General features: G+C 43.5%; 1 protein-coding gene across 1 annotated transcript; it reads right to left on the reverse strand.

Annotated features, from left to right (window-relative positions):
• Nucleotides 1-12,827: 12,827 nt before the first annotated feature.
• LOC148100128 (uncharacterized) lies at nt 12,828-19,621 on the reverse strand. Its single transcript, XM_087848877.1, has 2 exons — nt 13,075-19,621; nt 12,828-12,992 (listed from the first exon to the last, which is right to left on the reverse strand). The coding sequence occupies exon 1, from the start codon at nt 16,647-16,649 to the stop codon at nt 15,627-15,629; it is 1,023 nt and encodes a 340-aa protein (XP_087705003.1). The 5' UTR covers nt 16,650-19,621; the 3' UTR covers nt 12,828-12,992; nt 13,075-15,626.
• Nucleotides 19,622-22,004: the final 2,383 nt, after the last annotated feature.

Below are 22,004 nucleotides of genomic sequence, written 5' to 3' on the forward strand. Positions count from 1 at the left end.
TGTGATGAAGTATTTACCATCTCTCTTTGCTCTTGGGAGGTAACATCCGGTTGCAGTTTGGCTACAACACCACAGCTTACCAGTTTTTCAATTTCTGCATTGTTTGCAGCACCCATTGCTTAGATGTTTCTCTATACTCTTGTAGTTTGGCAATATTGCCTCTTGGGTTGCTTGGAAAAATGGCATATCCTTTCTCCTCAACAAGGATTTGGCATACCGGAACAGTATCTAAAGGGCTTTCTGATCCTCCTTTGACATTGTTACCTCCTTTTCACTTTTTTATGGTAGAATGTCAACTTGCCACCGTTTTTCAACACGCCTCTGAAGCTCAACAGATAGGGGCCTGCAGGAGGCACAGTTGCAGCTCTAGCTGTGACTCAAGAGTCTTTGCTGTGTCTTGCAGTGTCCAACCCTTGCAGCTGTCCCCCCTAGTGATTCAAAGTGCACAGGTTCTGCAGGGTTTATAAGGCGCAGCTGTGAAACTTGGCTGAAGGTTTGTAGGGGTAAATACTCGAGATGTCTGTAGATTGCTTGAGGAAAGTAGCTGGATATGAATGTTGAGCTAAATCAAAACGCTAAGTAGTGAAGGCATGAAATATTTGCTAGTTCTCATGGAAAGGTCCTCAGGAGTGCCTGTCAATCCTAGCTGCTAAGCTGAAGATGAACGTAGCATGGTGCAGTCAGAGCCATCATGCAAGACAGCATAAGTGTCCAGGGTCATGTCTCCATGTCTCAGTAGGACTTTGATCACTTTAAGCAGAACACAGGAGAGGTCTGAAGGTTTGTCTAGTTGGAGGACTTTGGTGACAGAGCTCACCAGGAAAGTACCTTCCTTCACACTCTTGATGTTGACCTCATGTAGGATCCAGAGATGTTTGACTTGACGTATGGTGCACACTTTCTTGTACTGCTAGATGTGATCTTTCACATCACCAGCAATGTTGGTTTGTCTTAACCCAGTCTATGATTCGAACCTTATCAAAGGATTTGAATGTTGGGCATTGACTGAGATAATAGTCCTCTGTATTGCAGTATGGACTGTAGGCTTTCAGTGGGCCTTTCTTGCTCTGAGCAGACAATTTGCAGTTCAGTAGCTCAATAGACTGCTTTGCCAGCAGATTCTCTGTGCCATGGAGTATAGTGGCTGTGCGTGTTACTGGCTTTGACTCTTTCAGGTGCTGATTTCTGGATGGTCCTCTCTCTATCCTTTTGCTATAAACTTACCAACTATCTAAATGTTTCCATGTTTTCAGCTTCAACCAGTCACATGTGTCTCCAGAACTCAAACCTCATTTCAGCTGGCAGCTTACTAAGGAGTCATGACAGTTTCACTTAACCATCCAGACCAAGGGTCTTCAGCATACCAACAAGAGCACAAATCTGCAGCACAAAATTCTGAAAAGTCCCCACATCCTCACGACGGATATCTGGTGCATCCATGACACTTACAATCTTTCTGTGAGTTTAACTGGTGGGGCTGACCGAATTTCTCAGATAGAGCTTCCACAGTGTCATGATAAGGGGGTTGGAGAATTAAGCTATCAGCTACGAGGAGAGTTTCACTCAGTTTCAAATGATCCATCCTTGAATAAATCTGTTCTATGTGGTGGCAGCAGATTGTCAAGAGGATTATTCAGCTGTGCAAACTCACTGGGGTCCTTCTTAATTAGATCAGAAATAGAAGGAGTTTTACACTCTCTTTTGTGCAGTTATGTATGATGGCTGGTATGCAAGGGAGGAATGAGGTTTATACTTGTTTTGTTTTGTTCTTTTGTTTGTTTGTTTTGTTTTACTCTTTTGCTTCGAGCTCCATCTACATGAGCTGCATGCTAAATGATCTTTTGTTAAAAGGCTTGGCATAATAAGCATGTGCTTCAGCCAGTACCTTTTTGATTAGCCTTATCTCGTGCATTCTTACTTTGTGGTAGATCTTTATTCTGTATTCACTGAGAGATTTGAATGCTAATCAAATAAATACATTAAAAAAAAATACTGGAATGCTGTTATGATGGGTCTTTGTGCTGCTAAAGAATGGTGCTGGTCCCAGATGGTTGGTGGGTGCTTGAGTCTGGTAATTGGGATGGACACTGGCAGCTAACTGCCCATACAGGCGCGACTTCTAACTCTACTGGATGATAGGTGGATGGATGGATGCTCACACTGTTGGGCATCACCTCGAATCTCTTGGAACCCTGACGGAGTTGGTACTAAAAAAGTACCAGGTATCAGGTACTATCACCTGGCTGGTGGCTGGTGTTTTTAGAGACACGGCTGCAGCCTTTCAGCTCGCAGCCAAACATACACACTACTAACAACAACACTCAAGACCCAATACAGCCTTTTAATACAGATGTGGCTTGATCACTGATGCTGCTCAGGTGTGTCCACCTCGCCGCAGCTGCACCAATGACCACGTCCCGCCACATAAATATTAATGGGAGTGACTTGAGCCACATGCCTCTATGTCAAAGTTGCTAATGGTAGCATTACGTTCAGCAGCGAGTCCTCCGGCAGGCCAGGCAGCGAATCCTCCGGCGGAGGTGGCAGGTGAGTGGTTGCAGTTGGTGAGTGAAGATGCAAAGTGTTAAGGAGAAAATCCTGTATAAGCGGATGAAGGGAACTCAGTAGCCAGGGGAGACCGGAAACCAAGCAATACTTCTCCTCAGGATTATCCAGCCACTGTTGGGTCCATTGTGTGGTTGCATTGTTCTGTCATGATACGGCTGTGTGGCAGGCAGGATGTAGACCCAAATGCAGGACTCGAACTCAAAGTGTTAACCGAAGGAGGCTGCCTTATTGCACTTGCAAAACACCATGAAAAAACACTTGCAAAAAACAAACCAAAACTCGAAACTAAATGCTAACAGAGCTAGAGAGCACGGAAGTAAAAACGCATACACATAGGAGTGGTGAGGGGATGACGCGACACTGATAGAGAGAAACCCAGGGCTAGGAGCACAGCTGGGAGTAATAAGACATAACATTCAAGGGAAAACAAAACTAGACACGCTGACATGAGACACGGGACCGTCAAAGTAAAATGAGATGAACACAAGAAACACAAAGGAAGCACAGAGAACACCTAAACACTGGAAAAAACAACAACAAACCTGAAAACTCTAAATATTAATAAACACAAAACACGAACATGGAGTCACCAGACTCCAGACCATGACACTTTGAGCTCTACTTTCTACTGTCCTCTACTGTCATTTCATCATTGTTCATTAGCATGTCTTTGAAATTACCAGGTTTTATATCATGACAGCCCTCACAATTTCGGCATCATTAAACTGTTCTTTGAGACCCTCTTCAATCTGGTGACGGATGTTGTTATAACTGATGTCTGATCCCTGGTGTCCAATCTGGTCCACGTGAATCTGAAGAAGAAACACTCAGTGCATCATGGGAATCCCTTAGCAGCCTACACCTATTGCAGCATAACTAAGGGAGGATTCAGGGTCACCTGATCCAGCTCTAACTATATGCTTCAGAAAGGAAAGTTTTAAGACTAATCTTAAAAAAGAGATAGTGTCTGTCTCCCAAATCCAAACTGGAAGCTGGTTCCATGGAAGAGGGCCCTGAAAACTGAAGGCTCTGCCTCCCATTCTACTTTTAAATACTCTAGGAATAAAAAGTAAGGTTGCAATGCGAGAGGGAAGTGTTCTAATGGGGTGATTCGGTACTATAAGGCCATTAAGATAAGATGGGGCCTTATTATTTAAGACCTTGTATGCAAAAAGCAGGATTTTGAATTCAATTCTGGATTTAACAGGAAGCCAATGGAGGGAAGCCAATATTGGAGGAATCTGCTCTCTCTTTCTAGTCCCTGTCAGTACTCTTGCTGCAGCATTTTGGATTAACTGAAGGCTTGTCAGGGAGTTTTTAGGACATCCTGATAATAATGAATTACAGTAGTCCAGCCTAGAAGTAATAAATGCATGAACTATGTAACCCACCTAAAATTGCATCATGAAATTAACTGCGGTTCCCAAAGAATGTCAGTAGGTGGCACTCTGAGATTGTGTAGTGCTTGTGAACTTGAACGTTATAGCGAATGAGAACAACGTTAAGGCTACAAATGCTGGTCGGAGCAACTCACCAGGAATTTTTCCCTAGTTCTTGTAAAAAAAAAAGGGGGTTTTACTCTTCCGCTTGTTGGGAAATGCGGACATTTTTGGTTGATGCCGATGTACCTTTTTTATGATTCCTGTTCATTTCCAGTGAGCTGACTAACTGCGTTAGCATAGCAAGCTAATCGTTAGTTAAGTGTAGTGTAAATTCTGTGTTTTTTGAGTGCTGTATTATCTTTGATACTCTAAGCCAATGATGTCGGAAATGTTTTTTTCTGAAAGCTAGGAAGTAAGTTTTATTTCCTGTAAGGAGATGATAATCAATCAATGATAATTAATGATATAGGTGACCATTTACCAGTCTTTGCATCTTATAATTGCCATTATAAAGTTAACAGAGATGAGCACAAGATTATTTACAAAAGAATTAGAACAGAGAAGACATTTAACTGTCTTAAAAATGAACTTTTAAAGCAAGGAACTTCTTCATGTTCATGTTTATGAACATGAAGAAGTTAATAAACCTTACGAAGCATTTTTAAGAATACATTAAACACACATTAGTAACACATTACTTGGTAAAAACTGCCAGGTGATTGAAATCAACAGGAAACACAACTATGCAGGAAGACCATGGATGACTAAAGGACTACAAAATGCCAGCAAAAAAAAGAACACCCTATATCGAGAATTCATAAAAAAAACAGCACCTGAAACTGAAAGGAAATATAAAACTTACAAAAACAAACTATCTAATATAATGAGAACCTGTAAAAGATAATATTTTATTAAAAGGTTAGAACACAATAAAGAAAACACAAAAGGTATATGGAATGTCATAAACAGTACAATCAAAAATGAATCAAGGAACAATGATTACCCTGGGTACTTTATAGAAGGGACAAAAAGCATTAACAAAATGAAAGAGGTAGTAAATGGTTTTAATGAATTCTTCGTAAATATGGGCCAAAACTGGCAGAGGAAATAAAGGTCGATGGAATAGAAAGGGACACTGGTGAAAATATTGAACGGAATAGAAGCTCAGAGCAGTGGAAGAGAATGAAATATATGACATCATTAGAGGACTTAAGAACAAAACCAGTACAGATTGCAATGACATTGATGTTGTAACAGTAAGAGAGTTGCTGATTATTTATGGTATTGGAAAACCGTTAAAATACGTTTTCAACTTGTCTTTTTAAAAAGGTTTTTTTCCTCAAAAAATGAAAGTTGCTCAAGTTATTCCAATTTACAAAACAGGTAAAAAGCATCACTTTGCAAATTATAGACCAGTGACTGTTTATAAAAAGTTTATAAAAATTGATAAAAAGATTTGACAGTTTTGTGGAAAAATGTGAATTGCCTACATAATAAGAAGTACACACTTGGAGTTTTTTTAAATAAAAAAAAAACTGTTTGATACTAGGGCTGCCACGATTAGTCGACTAGTCACGAATACGTCGACTATCAAAATCGTCGAAGACTAATTTAATAGTCGATGCGTCGTTTGAAGCTTTGTAAGATCACAAAAGACGCAGGAATAAGTAGTAGGATTTAAGAGTGTAATAACGGACTGAAACAGAAGATGGCAGCACTGCATGTACAAGGATGCCAGCTGCCGTTAAACCCCGAAGAAGAAGAAGCTGTGTCCCAGAATTCATAGCGCAGCCCAGCTCAGTTTACAACAATGGCGGCAGCTAGTTAGTTTTAATATTACTCTTATTATTCTTTCTGGGTCACAAAATAAATGTTTAACACATTTCCAGGCGAGAATGTAGCTGTGTAAACCTCAAATATCTGCTCAGTTTATCAAGACACCACATATTTTCAAAAGCGCTCTGATGTTTTCGGAGACGTCTGTTACCCACTAGCTCGATAGCTAGCCGGGGGCTAGGTTCACTAGAGCCGTGAGAACACCGGACTTCCGGCAAATCGTTTTCAAACCCACCGCCGTCTTTCGCTACTCAGGTTAAACATGATATATAAGTCACTTAGATAACTTCAAAATGTTATTGTTTGGCTTTTTTCAGTATTTTATTTGTTCCTGAGTAAATCGGTTTGGCTGAGATTAAAGTTATAGTTTTTACACAGCTGAATAAACGTCAAGCAGACAGCTGATTATCAGAAGTGTGAGATGCTCGAGAATTTACTCCGGTGTCCTGTTATATTTTAGATAGCAAGGAGTTTATTAAACTTCACCGAAACAATCTGCAAATTTAATTAAAATTTAATAAACTATCATCTTGTCTTTATTTTTAGTTAGCACATACCTTAAACACTTAAAGCTGTAAGCTAATGATAGTTATATAAGAGCAGATGCTGCTGGTGCAATAAGCTGTACGTTGTACGTCCAATGGACTCATGATCTGATTAGTGGACTAATCGCAAAAATAATCAGTGACTAGTCGACTATCAAAATAATTGTTTGTGGCAGCCCTATTCGATACTGTCAATCATGAAATTCTAATTTAAAAAAAGGAAAGTATGGGTTTAGGGGAGTGGTTTTGGACTGATAAAAAGCTATGTAGTGAATATGCAACAATATGTACAAATAAATGAATAGGAATCTAAATTGATGAATGTTGCTCGTGACATACCTCAAAGATCAGTATTAGGTCCAAAAGAATTCATGGATTCTTTATTGTCATTGGCATCACATGTTTATGTGAGGTGGAACGAAATTACGTGCACGTGGTCCCGGAAACAGAATAAAAAGAAAACAGAATAACAAGTAATAAGTATTACAAATAAATTAAGTGCAGCAACCTGAGTATTATAAATGCAATTATTAAAGTAATACAAATAAAAATAAATAGAGTGCAACAACCTGAGTACCAGTATGGAGTATAGATATAGAAATGTAGGTATAAATACTTTAGCAGCAAATGGCATGATGTCTAGCATTGATAAAGTGACGATGTCAGTAGTGATTAGGTGCTACAATAACAGTTCTTGTCCATTATTGACTGAGAAGTCTCACAGTTTCTGGAATGAAGCTGTTTCTCAGTCTGGTGGTTTTGCATTTAATGCTCCCCAGCCTCCTGCCTGAGGGGCAGGAGGTTTATTATGTATATAAATGATATTTGCCAAGTAGATTCTAAAGTTCATAATATTTCCAGATGAAACAAATATATTTTGTTCAGGTGTGGAATTGCCACAGGTTTTGGAGGTGATCACACAGGAATTAAAGAAATTAAAGAAGTGGTTTGATATAAATAAATTATCATTAAATTTAGATAAAACCAAATTTATGTTATTTGGAAGCCATAAGAAAAATATTGAAGTAGAAATATGTGTTGACAATGTCCACAATGACCACACCATCATTGTTAGGGGGAAATTGGAAAGGGGGCATTGCCGTTCTGGGGAAAACAAAGCAAATCTTGGATCAGAAAGCACTGCACATATTATACTGTGCTTCACTACTACCATATATGAGCTATTGTGTAGAGGTCTGGGGAAACACATACAGAAGTAATACACAAACAATAACTATAATGCAGAAAAGGGCCATTAGAATAATAAATAATGCAGGGTGCAAATGCACTCTTTATCAAAATGCATGAAATTCCAAGACTTGGTGAAGGTTAAAACAGCGTAAATATTATATAAAGCAAGAAATAAAATGCTTCCAAAAGACATCTGTAAATTGTTTAAAGAAAGAGAAGGGGGGTATAACTTAAGAGGGAAATGGAATTTAAAAATACAAAGTGCTAGAACAACTTTAAGAACTATGTCTATCTCAATAGCAGGAGTTAAATTACGGAACAGTCTAACAGAAGAAATAAAAGAAAGTAACAACATAAACCAGTTTAAAATAAAATATAAAAAACATATTTTAAACAAATATAAGAATGAAGAAAACGGGGTTAACCCAGGACGGTAATTGAAGTGATGTTTTGGTTTGTTTGTTTTATTATTTGTGAATCAAATTTACATATTCTGTCTTTATTTATATGAAAGAAATGATATTGTGAATATTTTTTTTTGTTTGCTTTGCTGTTGTTTCATTTGTTTGTTTAATTTAAGACTAAAAGAAAATTAAATGAATGACATGTAAAATTTGAGGGGGTAGGGGCAAATAAGTGTATACTTCTGCCTACTCCTTTTCAAACAAAAGAATTGAATGATATTATGTAATGATGGTGAATGTACATGTTTGAAATAAAAATGAACTGAAGTGAAATAAATATGACCAGTCTTTGGATAAATAGTACTGCGACCACATTTTGTGCTTCTCTCGTGCATCGATGAGGTGCATTCTCACAATTCAGTAAGTGCTGGATTATTGTTACTGCTGTTCACAAAAGAGGAGATGTGAGTTAATTTTGTGTGATAAGTGCCTTTGGAAACTGTTTTAAGGTTCTTTAATTCTGTTATTATCGATTGCATTAAGTTGTTATATACAAAGAGTGAGAAGTGTATGGCCACTAGTGTTGATTAAGTTGTTTTATAATATTAATGCAAAATGTGTTCACTGCCCTGTGCAGGTTGGTCTTTTTGTTGGAGTCTGAAATTGTGCGAGTGAGACCAGTAAATTCACCTGCAGCCAGGATTCAGGATCCCAGCTGCGATGCAGGAAGGTTTGCAGCCTACTAAGAAGTGACAGACGCGTTACTTCCTGACAGATAAGCTTATGAGATCTCAAAACAATACACTACCTGGGTAGTACTACTAACATTAACACTATCCACACACACTTCACACACCTGAACTGAAGAGACTGAAAAGAACTCTGAACTGAGTACACAGACTGACAAACATGGACTATTGGAATTATCTCATTGTGAATTGTTGAATGACTACTTATGGTTTTGTTTAAATAAATGTTAACTGTTCTTTTAGCTGTGTCACTTGCTCCTTAGTCGATTTCTAGAGAACATAAACCCAAGATCCTAACTTCCTCTACATTCTGTAGTGGTAAAGTATCATGTGTTACAACTAGGTTTTTAACGTCACGCTGAGACAGGATATTCCTCATTTCAGAGATATTGCACAAATGGAAAAAAGCAGTCCTACATATTTGTTTAATATGTGCATTGAAGGACATATCCTGGTCAAAAATTACTCCAAAATTACTTTCCTGCAACTAGGAAAGAAATTACTAGCCAGGGAGACGTGGCTAGTCGTTGCTCCATTATTTATTCCAATTCAAACTCATGCAGTCTTTTGTTACTTTATAGTATTACAACTGCGTATTTACTTTTTCCAAAAATAGCTCACATGATGATGATGATGATGATGATGAAGCTTTATTTGTCACTTGCAGTTGCCTGCAGGAAAATTGGACCCCTTCCGACCATACATACGTTACACAAACATCACATTGGGGAGACGGGTCAGAACAGGGTGTCAAGTTCCTGGGTCTGTTGACCCAGTGTTTTAAGTTTTAGTTTATTTGGATGTTGTTTATGTTTAAGTTCATTAGATTAGCGAAGTTCATTTGGTTATTAGACTCCTTGTGTTTTCTTCCCCTGTATTTAAGTTTCCCTCACCCTTTGTGTTTCATGCTGCGTGTCTCATGTTTCCTGTTTTATTTTGAAGGAGGCGTGTGTTCTTTGTTCATTGTATTTAGTTTCACTTCCCTTGTCCTGTCATTAGGCTCATGTCAGTCAGCTGTTCCTCCATGTGTTCCCACTTCCCCTAATCACCTCCTGTGTATTTAAGTCCTCTGTTTTCAGTGTGTCATTGTCAGGTCGTCTGTTGTCCACACCATCTTTCCTATGCCATGCTTCCAAGTTTCTTGTCTAGGTTTTTCTTGTTGTTTGTTTAGATTTCCCAGTTTAGGTTTGTGTTAATTTTACTTCAGTTTGCCTTACCCTTTGTTTGTACCATTTTTACCAGCCATATTAAACGGCTCGCTTTTTGTTAACATTTCAAGTTCTGTTCCCTGTTCCTTGGAGTCTGCGTTTTGGGTCCTTTTGTCAACCCCTACAGTCTGCCCTCGCCAGATTGTGACACAGGGAGCTTACAGAAAAACAGTGAAATGTACAACACAATAGGGGAGTGGAGGAGGAAAAAGAGAACTCTACTCAGACTGAGCTCCTGGTAGGGGATCAGTATGAGAACAGAAAACAAAAATTCCTCAGCACAAAAAGCACATGAATCTTCACACTGTAACACAATGAAAACACATGACAAGCAACAGGGATGGGTAAATGGGGTGAGAGGTCGCCGGTGTAGACAGCAGCATTATTCCACGCTGGCCCGGTCAATCGGAGGGGGGGGGGGGTGTACATCTGCATCAGTGTACGTGTGTGTGTGTGTGTGTCCTGTTCAACTTGAGAGAGAGTGTCTTTTTACCTGGTTAAGCAAAGTCAACAGTCCTGATCCGACGCAGGTGTCCTTGAAGGATAGGATCAGAGAGAACTTCTTGTTCAGGAGCCAAATGAGTGAAGGACATGATTGTTTGGGTTAATGTGAACAACTGCATGTAATTTCACAGTTGGTCTAATGTCCATCACTGGTCACTTGGTCTGTCAATTTCCCATTGCAGAGCCGTGAACTTCTCTAAGATCTTATCCATATTGCGTTCAATAAACACAGTGTGAGTACTCAGAGATTGCCCATCATCAATCACGTCAGCCAGCCTTGTGGGACCGCTTTCTTTGTTCTTCGATAAGCCAGGTTCAAGCCAGCTCCGATCAGCCAGAACTCTGTTATCATGGTTCCGAATGGGTAGATCTCGTTCAATGTCCTCTATTGAGAGTGTCGCCAGACACACGACGCAACCGACCATCGAGTATCCGGCAGCAAGGGGCTCCGCAGGACAATCAGGCTCTCCCGAGCCCAGGCTTCTCATCAAAAATAGGGTGTCAATTTTGTTAAGGGACCAGTTGATCAAATTCATAATTCTTTAGGTCTTAGAGAACAAGACTGAGAGACTCTCTGAGGGTTAGAAAGTTACACGAGAATACACAAGGACATGAGAAGCCAAGCAGGAAAGATAAGAGAAGGGAGAGGGAAAAGATGCAACTGCTTCCGTCAAGAGCGAGATAGGATTTCACATATTCTCAATACGTGTTCCGTTATCAGATAGACAGAATCAACATATTCCACTGTCATAGACAAAGCCAATTTTCTTATGAAACTCGCTTCAAAATGAATGCTAAAAAGATAATCCATGAATTTCGAAAGATTCCGAAAGAATGGTGTAATCACTACCATCTTGATATGTGCACTGAATTTAAGTAAATACTTTATGGCAGAAAACAAGCAACTAAAACAACACACTATAAAGGTGGAGCCGATCAGTAACATTACAGAACGTTGAATTTACTAGACTAAACAATGTTTCTGTGCTTTCAGTTTCTGACCTTAATAACTAATCTATGCAATATATCGGGTGTGACTGCTTTTATTTTCTATTTCTGGTACAATACTAGCCTGCAAGCAGGAAAGAAATGATAAGGCAGGGAGTACATGTAACATTATGAGAAAACTGTGCTGAGCATGCTTCTGACTACTAACAACAGGCCAAACCATGGTCTCACACTGCCACCTACTGGTACAAAAATGGAGCATCAGCTACAAATATCCCAGACTAGTTACCAGGTCTATAGTTAAAACTAGTTAATTTAGAGGATTTTCAAAAGAAGATATCACTTACATTTAAAAATGTAAAATGGCTTAAATATAAGTTAATTCACATAAATGGGTTAGTGACTATCACACATACACATTCATACTGTTGCTCTTTGATTAGATAACTCTATGGCTGCTGTATCAACCATTTTATCTGATCCTATGGGTCCTTGTATTATTGTGGTTGGCCAACATTATGGACTTTATGGACAACTTTATGAACTGATTTAAATGGTAAATGGCCTGTATTTATATAGCGCTTTACTAGTCCCTAAGGACCCCAAAGCGCTTTACATATCCAGTCATCCACCCATTCACACACACATTCACACACTGGTGATGGCAGCTACGTTGTAGCCACAGCCACCCTGGGGCGCACTGACAGAGGCGAGGCTGCCGGACACTGGCGCCACCGGGCCCTCTGACCACCACCAGTAGGCAACGGGTGAAGTGTCTTGCCCAAGGACACAACGTCCGAGACTGTCCGAGCCGGGGCTCGAACCGGCAACCTTCCGATTACAAGGCGAACTCCCAACTCTTGAGCCACGATCGATTTAAGCCAACATTTACGCCCCAAATGGGATGATGAAACCTTAATTGTCTATTTATTCTCGTGAATTCTGGATATGACAACACACAATCTCATTTTAGCTGGAGGTGCAAGCTGTGTGCTCTCTAACCTAGAAAGAAGCTCTAATAAGGATACTCATCCAGGGCATGCTCCGACTATATTCCTGTCCACAAAATGTTCTATTGGATAAATTCATTTGTCACTGATAAATGTCCTCTTCCACTTATTGAAACTTGTAATTATCAATCTATTGTTATTTCAGATCATACCCCCCTATTGATGAGATGGGGGTTGGATGCCTCACTGCCCTCCGCCTCTACTAAGGAGGCAAGAGTTCTGCATGTCCTGGTGACCCTCCACCTGTTTCACAGGTGGGTGCAGCCTGATCTATCTAGTGAAAGTCTAGAGTCTAGACAGACCAGACCAGCTCAACCACACAGACACTTCCTACCCGATTTGAGGACAAAAGTAGAGTATGCAATATGTGGGAGAAACACACACACAAATGGCAAATGTGAGATCACGGGAATCTAAGCAGCTTGAACCAAAAGTGACTACAATTTGTCAAGGCTGAGAAGGACTCAAGCGCAGACTACGAATCACAATAAACAGTTTTTTTTATTTACATGACACAGAGTGCACTATATACAAGTGGGGAGAAGGGGTCCAGCGAATCCAGAGGTCCATGGAGGGTGGGGGGTCTCCACAGGCTCACTGCAACTGCCACACTCACGAACAGGGTCTCAAGGCAGGGCACAGAAAATCTATATACAAGGACAAAATGTTAAATGCCAAGCAAAGCACAAAGAGAAATCAAAATATTTCCAAAGCTAGAATTGCACTAACGAATGTTACACAACAGTCCACTGCCGTCAGAAGTGGCTGGTAAACAGGATGATGAACCTCAGGTGAGAAATTGTTTGCAGGTGTGAGGACAGCAACCGGAGATCATGATTAGCTCAGCCCAGGCATCACGTTGTGAGCAGGGAAGCGAGAAAGAAAGAGAGAAACAAAAACAAATAAATATACATGTAGCATCACTGGACCATGACAGTAATATTTCCGTTTGATCAACCATCTCGACAAGTTCAATTACTTTCTTTTCAAGCTGCTTACACTACATTGACTTATGTTTTTACACAATCTCAGAAGAGGAGAGCCACTGAGGGAACGCCTTCCGCCCTCCGACGCCTCCACCGTGACCTCCACTTCTGAGAGGAATTGCCTACAGATCAAGTATGGAGTGTGCCTCACACGTTCTTTCTCAATGCTCAGCTTGTCTCTTTCCATTTGTAAGAGTAACAACTCCTTTTGCTGCTCAAAAGACAAAGCAACTGTAGTCGAGACCACAGACTGATCAACATCAGCCACTAAAGTCTTCATTTTACCTGGCAACACGCCTTTCTTTACTAATGCAGCCTGTAACACTCCTTAAACCTCATCTTTCAACTCTTTATCCCCAACATCGACATCATAATGTTCAACAAGTTTCAACAGCTCTTCTTTAGTACAACTATTCAAGAGTTCCTCCGATGGAGACTGAACAAAAGCATCAACTGTAGCCATAACAAAGTATTGATCCTTGACATGCAATTGAAAACAGCACTTTCCCACTAACTGCCTAACCAAAATCTACTTAACTGAAGCCTAGTCTTCATGCAGTTACTTACAGTGGGTACTTATGCACTAAAAACCGCCAGAAAGACAAAGGCAACTGATCAAACAGCGACCCCCTCAATTCTGGGGACGTGCTCCCGAGACAACTGCTCTAACCGTGTTCACCGCAACAAAAATTCCATCAATGTTTCTCAAGAGAGAAACACTCCTTCAACCTAACAGGGAAAACACTGATTTTAACCCATGCATATTCAATAATCAACACAGCGCATGCTGTAGGACACACAAAGTTCACACAAGACAGCACACCAACAGTAAACTTAAGTCTATAGCAAAACATCAGTGATTTCCCCAACTTGTGCCTTAAGTGCTCTTGTCAGCTTAAGTGGATCTATTTTCTTCACACCCTCTTCCTCAAACCTGACAATTACATTCATACTCGCATTTGTTCCTTCTTCATTACCTTCACTGTCAGTCCCTTCCGTACTACCCTCACTTCTCTTTTTCCTCTTCCTTTCACTAGCTCTGCGCCTATTCCCCCCCTTTCCCACTTTTTCCCACTCATTCTCGTCACCCTGACCGCCAATCTCTTCCTCTTCACTACCATCCATACTATTCCACTCACTCCTCCCGCTCTCCATTGGTGCCAACCGCGGTCTACGAGAAGAAGTCTGCAGGAGACCGTTACCGGACCTGTACAGGCCTTCGGCCGACTCTCCTACTTACCTCAATCACACACCAAACCACCAACCAAACACACCTTATACCCAATCCATATCCATATCCGTATGGGATATCACTTTAATCACGCCTTTAAGGTAGATGACGTGTGATGACACGTGCACGGCCCCGCCTGCACATATAGCCGCTGTCATCACAGTCATCCCTCTGTTCGATAGCCGCTCTTCACCGAGCCAAACTGCTCAGTGGGGCCACCTTGTGTTGTACCTCGTTCCTCTCCTTCAGGGAACAGAAGTTATAGACATAACTATTCGTTCCCTTTCAGTCGATTCACTCGGTACAACACATAAGTATGGGACATATATACACGCCCCGTAGAGCAACCACTGAACCAGAATCGGACCACCACATCCTAGTGAGTGGTAGACCCAGCAGAAAGGACAGCATGAGCCACCGAAGGGGCTGTAACGTCAAACCGATAAAACCTCACAAAAGTGTGCGGTGATGCCCAACTAGCTGCCGCACAAATATCAGCTACAGGCACCCCTTTAAAAAGAGCCCATGAGGTTGCCATCCCCCTGGTGGAATGAGCTCTCACCCCATGGGGCAAAGCAAGACCACTGGTGGCGTATGCCAGTGAGATAGCTTCTATAATCCAGTGGGACAGCCTCTGTTTCGACAGAGCTCTACCTCTATTTGGATTAGCAAAGCAGACAAACAGCTGGTCACATAAACGCACATTCTGAGTGCGCTCAATGTAGGTGCGTAGCACACGCACTGGACAAAGAGAATGCATCCTCCTCTGCTCCTCAGATGCAAAAGGAGGGGAGCAAAAACTCAGCAACTCAAACTCCATTGAGCTAGAAGATGCAGGCATGATCTTGGGAAAATAGGCAGCATTTGGACGCAATACGACCTTGTGGCCATCAGAAGAAAACTGTGTGCAGGAGGGATGCTGGGGGCCCGAGGGTGGGCCTTTGCTCCAGGCCGACTGGTGTGGAGCTCGGGCCGGAGGATGTGCTCTCGCTGGCGGCACACCCACTTCAGCAGTGGGCGCCGGTCTCTTGCCAGTTGGCAGAGGAGTGGCGGGCCTGTGAGAGCTAGCTGCGGGCTTGGGCTTGGGCTGACAATCTGGGGATGATGTCGCGCAGAGCTTCCGTCTGCTTCTCCCTCAGATTGAATCTAGCCTGAATGGCTTCAAGTGAATGTCCAAATAACCCAGCCGCAGACACTGCTGCGTCCAGATATACAGCCCTGTCCCTATCCGGGACGTCAGAGAGGGTCAGCCACAGGTGCCTCTGCGCCACTACTGTCGAAGCCATCCCTCTGCGCAGGGAGAGCGCTGCACAGCGAGACGCACGGAGGATGTAATCTGTGGCGACTCTGACCTCGTTAAGAAGAGGTGCCAGCGGGCTGTCATCAGGAACCTGCGATCCGAACTCCGTCAGGCACATTGCCTGGTACGTCTGGAGCATGGTGACAGAGCTCATGGCACGAGCAGTGCCGGCCTGAGCTCTATAAATCTTCTTCAGCTGTGAAACAGAGAATCTGCAGTGCTTGGACGGCAGAGTTGCGGGGCCGCCGACACCATGGTTATGGGACGGGGCCAGAGAAGCAGCCAGAGACGGCTCCATAGGGGGTGGGTTAGCTAAGCCAGCCCCCTTGGCGCCGTCCAATTCCATGTACTGTCCATAGCCGTGCACAGTGATGCGGGTAGACAGAGGTTTGTCACATGATGCTGTTAGCTCACAGAGAAAGTCTGGGAACATGGGAAGGCAGTTTTTGGCCACTGAGGGCTCCGGTGGGAGGAAAAACCCCGCGAACCGCGACGGCTTCTGAGCTGGCGGAGGAGAGGGCCAGTCCACCTGCAGCTTCTCAGCAGCACGGCGAAACAGGGAGAAAAGAGAGGTGTCATCGTGGCCGACTGGCGCAGCAGCGGCGGTACATTGGGCCGACAATGAGCTCTCCTGCTCATCCTCCGACAAACCATGGATGTCCAGGCCGATGTCCAGCACGTCATCATCGTCCTGGGGAGCGCTGGCGGGCTTCAACCCAGGCTGAAGCCCGTCAGCGCTCCTGCATGGTTCTGGCTTGTCATCGGCTAACCCGTCAACATATTCCATGTGGTCAGCCCAGCTAATTGCGGGGACATCGACCGGAAAATCCTCGTCTTCAGACTCGGACGAAGCCGGGGCTCCAGACCCAGAAAGGAGAGGGTGATGCCGTGCGACAGCCGAGCGTCCCAGCACTTTTTCCACAAACGTCACCGGTCTTTCCAGGGTCGAGCGCCGGAGCTGGCGACAAAACGCACAAGCTTCGGGCTCCGTCAATGCTCACCTAGCATGGACAATAACCAGGCAGACAGGGCAGGCATCGTGCTGGTCGCTGTCGTGCAAAGAGAAACCGCATCCCTGAGGACAGGGGCGAACAGAAGATTTCTGCTTTGCTCGCTTCGGTTTGGAGTCCATTCCAAAAAACAAAGCAAAACGCTGCACGGGAAAATTTGAAATTAGCGCTCCGCGGGCAGCCTACACACCAACTGCGCGGTGAAACCTAACACCAACAGGGGCAGTTAAGCTAAGTTCAAGTCGGCAGACAACGGAGGTAACTAGCAGCAGCAAGCTAGCCCAACTCAGCAGAGGTGTTCTCAGCGAGGTGAAGAGCGTAAGAACTGAGGGATGACTGTGATGACAGCGGCTATATGTACAGGCGGGGCCGTGCACGTGTCATCACACGTCATCAGCCTTAAAGGCGTGATTAAAGGTTTCTTCAGCCAGGACATGCGAGGGCGTGATATCCCATACTTATGTGTTGTACCGAGTGAATCAACTGAAAGGGAACAGCAGTTTCCACCTAACTGCCTAACCAAAATCTACTTAACTGAAGCCTAGTCTTCATGCAGTTACTTACAGTGGGTACTTATGCACTAAAAACCGCCAGAAAGACAAAGGCAACTGCACAAACAGCGACCCCCTCAATTCTGGGGACGTGCTCCCGAGACAACTGCTCTAACCGTGTTCACCGCAACAACAATTCCATCAATGTTTCTCAAGAGAGAAACACTCCTTCAACCTAACAGGGAAAGCACTGATTTTAACCCATGCATATTCAATAATCAACACAGCGCATGCTGTAGGACACACAAAGTTCACACAAGACAGCACACCAACAGTAAACTTAAGTCTATAGCAAAACATCAGTGATTTCCCCAACTTGTGCCTTAAGTGCTCTCGTCAGCTTAAGTGGATCTATTTTCTTCACACCCTCTTCCTCAAACCTGACAATTACATTCATACTCGCATTTGTTCCTTCTTCATTACCTTCACTGTCAGTCCCTTCCGTACTACCCTCACTTCTCTTTTTCCTCTTCCTTTCACCAGCTCTGCGCCTCTTCCCCCCCTTTCCCACTTTTTCCCACTCAGTCTCGTCACCCTGACCGCCAATCTCTTCCTCTTCACTACCATCCATACTATTCCACTCACTCCTCCCGCTCTCCATTGGTGCCAACCCCGGTCTATGAGAAGAAGTCTGCAGGAGACCGTTACCGGACCTGTACAGGCCTTCGGCCGACTCTCCTACTTACCTCACTCACACACCAAACCACCAACCAAACACACCTTATACCCAATCCACACTAACTACAACAGCTATGCTGCAACCCCAGCAGCGTCCCGGCATGAAGGCTCAGCTCGTTTCCCTCCTGAGGGACTCTCTGCTGACTGGTAAACAAAAGATGCTCTCTGGGCGTCCTCTCTCAAACCTCAGCTGGTTTAACACAGAAAACCATTCGCACCTGTCGGTAATTTAGACTCTTCCATTACCTATTGCCACTAACTGCAGGTCGTTGGACTGTGGCAGGAAGCCGGAGTACAAGGAAAGAACCCACGCAAAAACAGGAAGAACATGCAAACTCCACACAGAGCGACGGTAGAGCTGAACTCAAGACCTTCTTCCTGGGCGGTAACGGTGCTAACCACTGTGCCGCCCGCGTGTCAGCAACCGTCTCCCAAAAATTTATACAAGTTCAATGACTTTCTTTTCAAGCTGCTTACACTACATTGACTTATGTTTTTACACAATCTCAGAAGAAGAGAGCCACTGAGGGAACGCCTTCCACCCTCCGACGCCTCCACCGTGACCTCCACTTCTGAGAGGAATTGCCTACAGATCAAGTATGGAGTGTGCCTCACACGTTCTTTCTCAATGCTCAGCTTGTCTCTTTCCATTTGTAAGAGTAACAACTCCTTTTGCTGCTCAAAAGACAAAGCAACTGTAGTCGAGACCACAGACTGATCAACATCAGCCACTAAAGTCTTCATTTTACCTGGCAACACGCCTTTCTTTACTAATGCAGCCTGTAACACTCCTTTAACCTCATCTTTCAACTCTTTATCCCCAACATCGACATCATAATGTTCAACAAGTTTCAACAGCTCTTCTTTAGTACAACTATTCAAGAGTTCCTCCGATGGAGACTGAACAAAAGCATCAACTGTAGCCATAACAAAGTATTGATCCTTGACATGCAATTGAAAACAGCACTTTCCCACTAACTACCTAACCAAACTCTACTTAACTGAAGCCTAGTCTTCATGCAGTTACTTACAGTGGGTACTTATGCACTAAAAACCGCCAGAAAGACAAAGGCAACTGCACAAACAGCGACCCCCTCAATTCTGGGGACGTGCTCCCGAGACAACTGCTCTAACCGTGTTCACCGCAACAAAAATTCCATCAATGTTTCTCAAGAGAGAAACACTCCTTCAACCTAACAGGGAAAGCACTGATTTTAACCCATGCATATTCAATAATCAACACAGCGCATGCTGTAGGACACACAAAGTTCACACAAGACAGCACACCAACAGTAAACTTAAGTCTATAGCAAAACATCAGTGATTTCCCCAACTTGTGCCTTAAGTGCTCTTGTCAGCTTAAGTGGATCTATTTTCTTCACACCCTCTTCCTCAAACCTGACAATTACATTCATACTCGCATTTGTTCCTTCTTCATTACCTTCACTGTCAGTCCCTTCCGTACTACCCTCACTTCTCTTTTTCCTCTTCCTTTCACTAGCTCTGCGCCTCTTCCCCCCCTTTCCCACTTTTTCCCATTCATTCTCGTCACCCTGACCGCCAATCTCTTCCTCTTCACTACCATCCATACTATTCCACTAACTCCTCCCGCTCTCCATTGGTGCCAACCACGGTCTATGAGAAGAAGTCTGCAGGAGACCGTTACCGGACCTGTACAGGGCCTTCGGCCGACTCTCCTACTTACCTCACTCACACACCAAACCACCAACCAAACACACCTTATACCCAATCCACACTAACTACAACAGCTATGCTGCAACCCCAGCAGCGTCCCGGCATGAAGGCTCAGCTCGTTTCTCTCCTGAGGGACTCTCTGCTGACTGGTAAACAAAAGATGCTCTCTGGCCGACCTCTCGCAAACCTCAGCTGGTTTAGTCAAGGTGTCTTTATATACACTGGGACTGGCCTTCTCAGGTGTGCTGCATCTATAATTGGGTCAGCTCCACCTACCTGCAAGAAACAGGTAACAGAAAAAGGAAAACACAAGGCCAGCCCACTGGCCGTCACAACACAGAAAACCATTCGCACCTGTCGGCAATTTAGACTCTTCCATTACCTATTGCCACTAACTGCAGGTCGTCTGACTGTGGCAGGAAGCCGGAGTACAAGGAAAGAACCCACGCAAAAACAGGAAGAACATGCAAACTCCACACAGAGAGACGGTAGAGCTGAACTCAAGACCTTCTTCCTGTGCGGTAACGGTGCTAACCACTGTGCCGCCCGCGTTTGAGCAACCGTCTCCCAGAAATTTATACAGGTTCAATGACTTTCTTTTCAAGCTGCTTACACTACATTGACTTATGTTTTTACACAATCTCAGAAGAGGAGAGCCACTGAGGGAACGCCTTCCGCCCTCCGACGCCTCCACCGTGACCTCCACTTTTGAGAGGAATTGCCTACAGATCAAGTATGGAGTGTGCCTCACACGTTCTTTCTCAATGCTCAGCTTGTCTCTTTCCATTTGTAAGAGTAACAACTCCTTTTGCTGCTCAAAAGACAAAGCAACTGTAGTCCAGACCACAGACTGATCAACATCAGCCACTAAAGTCTTCATTTTACCTGGCAACACGCCTTTCTTTACTAATGCAGCCTGTAACACTCCTTTAACCTCATCTTTCAACTCTTTATCCCCAACATCGACATCATAATGTTCAACAAGTTTCAACAGCTCTTCTTTAGTACAACTATTCAAGAGTTCCTCCGATGGAGACTGAACAAAAGCATCAACTGTAGCCATAACAAAGTATTGATCCTTGACATGCAATTGAAAACAGCACTTTCCCACTAACTACCTAACCAAAATCTACTTAACTGAAGCCTAGTCTTCATGCAGTTACTTACAGTGGGTACTTATGCACTAAAAAACGCCAGAAAGACAAAGGCAACTGATCAAACAGCGACCCCCTCAATTCTGGGGACGTGCTCCCGAGACAACTGCTCTAACCGTGTTCACCGCAATAAAAATTCCATCAATGTTTCTCAAGAGAGAAACACTCCTTCAACCTAACAGGGAAAGCACTGATTTTAACCCATGCATATTCAATAATCAACACAGCGCATGCTGTAGGACACACAAAGTTCACACAAGACAGCACACCAACAGTAAACTTAAGTCTATAGCAAAACATCAGTGATTTCCCCAACTTGTGCCTTAAGTGCTCTTGTCAGCTTAAGTGGATCTATTTTCTTCACACCCTCTTCCTCAAACCTGACAATTACATTCATACTCGCATTTGTTCCTTCTTCATTACCTTCACTGTCAGTCCCTTCCGTACTACCCTCACTTATCTTTTTCCTCTTCCTTTCACTAGCTCTGCGCCTCTTCCCCCCCTTTCCCACTTTTTCCCACTCATTCTCGTCACCCTGACCGCCAATCTCTTCCTCTTCACTACCATCCATACTATTCCACTCACTCCTCCCGCTCTCCATTGGTGCCAACCCCGGTCTATGAGAAGTAGTCTGCAGGAGACCGTTACCGGACCTGTACAGGCCTTCGGCCGACTCTCCTACTTACCTCACTCACACACCAAACCACCAACCAAACACACCTTATACCCAATCCACACTAACTACAACAGCTATGCTGCAACCCCAGCAGCGTCCCGGCATGAAGGCTCAGCTCGTTTCCCTCCTGAGGGACTCTCTGCTGACTGGTAAACAAAAGATGCTCTCTGGCCGTCCTCTCTCAAACCTCAGCTGGTTTAACACAGAAAACCATTCGCACCTGTCGGCAATTTAGACTCTTCCATTACCTATTGCCACTAACTGCAGGTCGTTGGACTGTGGCAGGAAGCCGGAGTACAAGGAAAGAACCCACGCAAAAACAGGAAGAACATGCAAACTCCACACAGAGCGACGGTAGAGCTGAACTCAAGACCTTCT

Source organism: Neolamprologus brichardi, chromosome 12 (genome assembly GCF_056152115.1).
Source record: "Neolamprologus brichardi isolate AB-2024 chromosome 12, ASM5615211v1, whole genome shotgun sequence".
NCBI lineage: Eukaryota > Metazoa > Chordata > Actinopteri > Cichliformes > Cichlidae > Neolamprologus > Neolamprologus brichardi.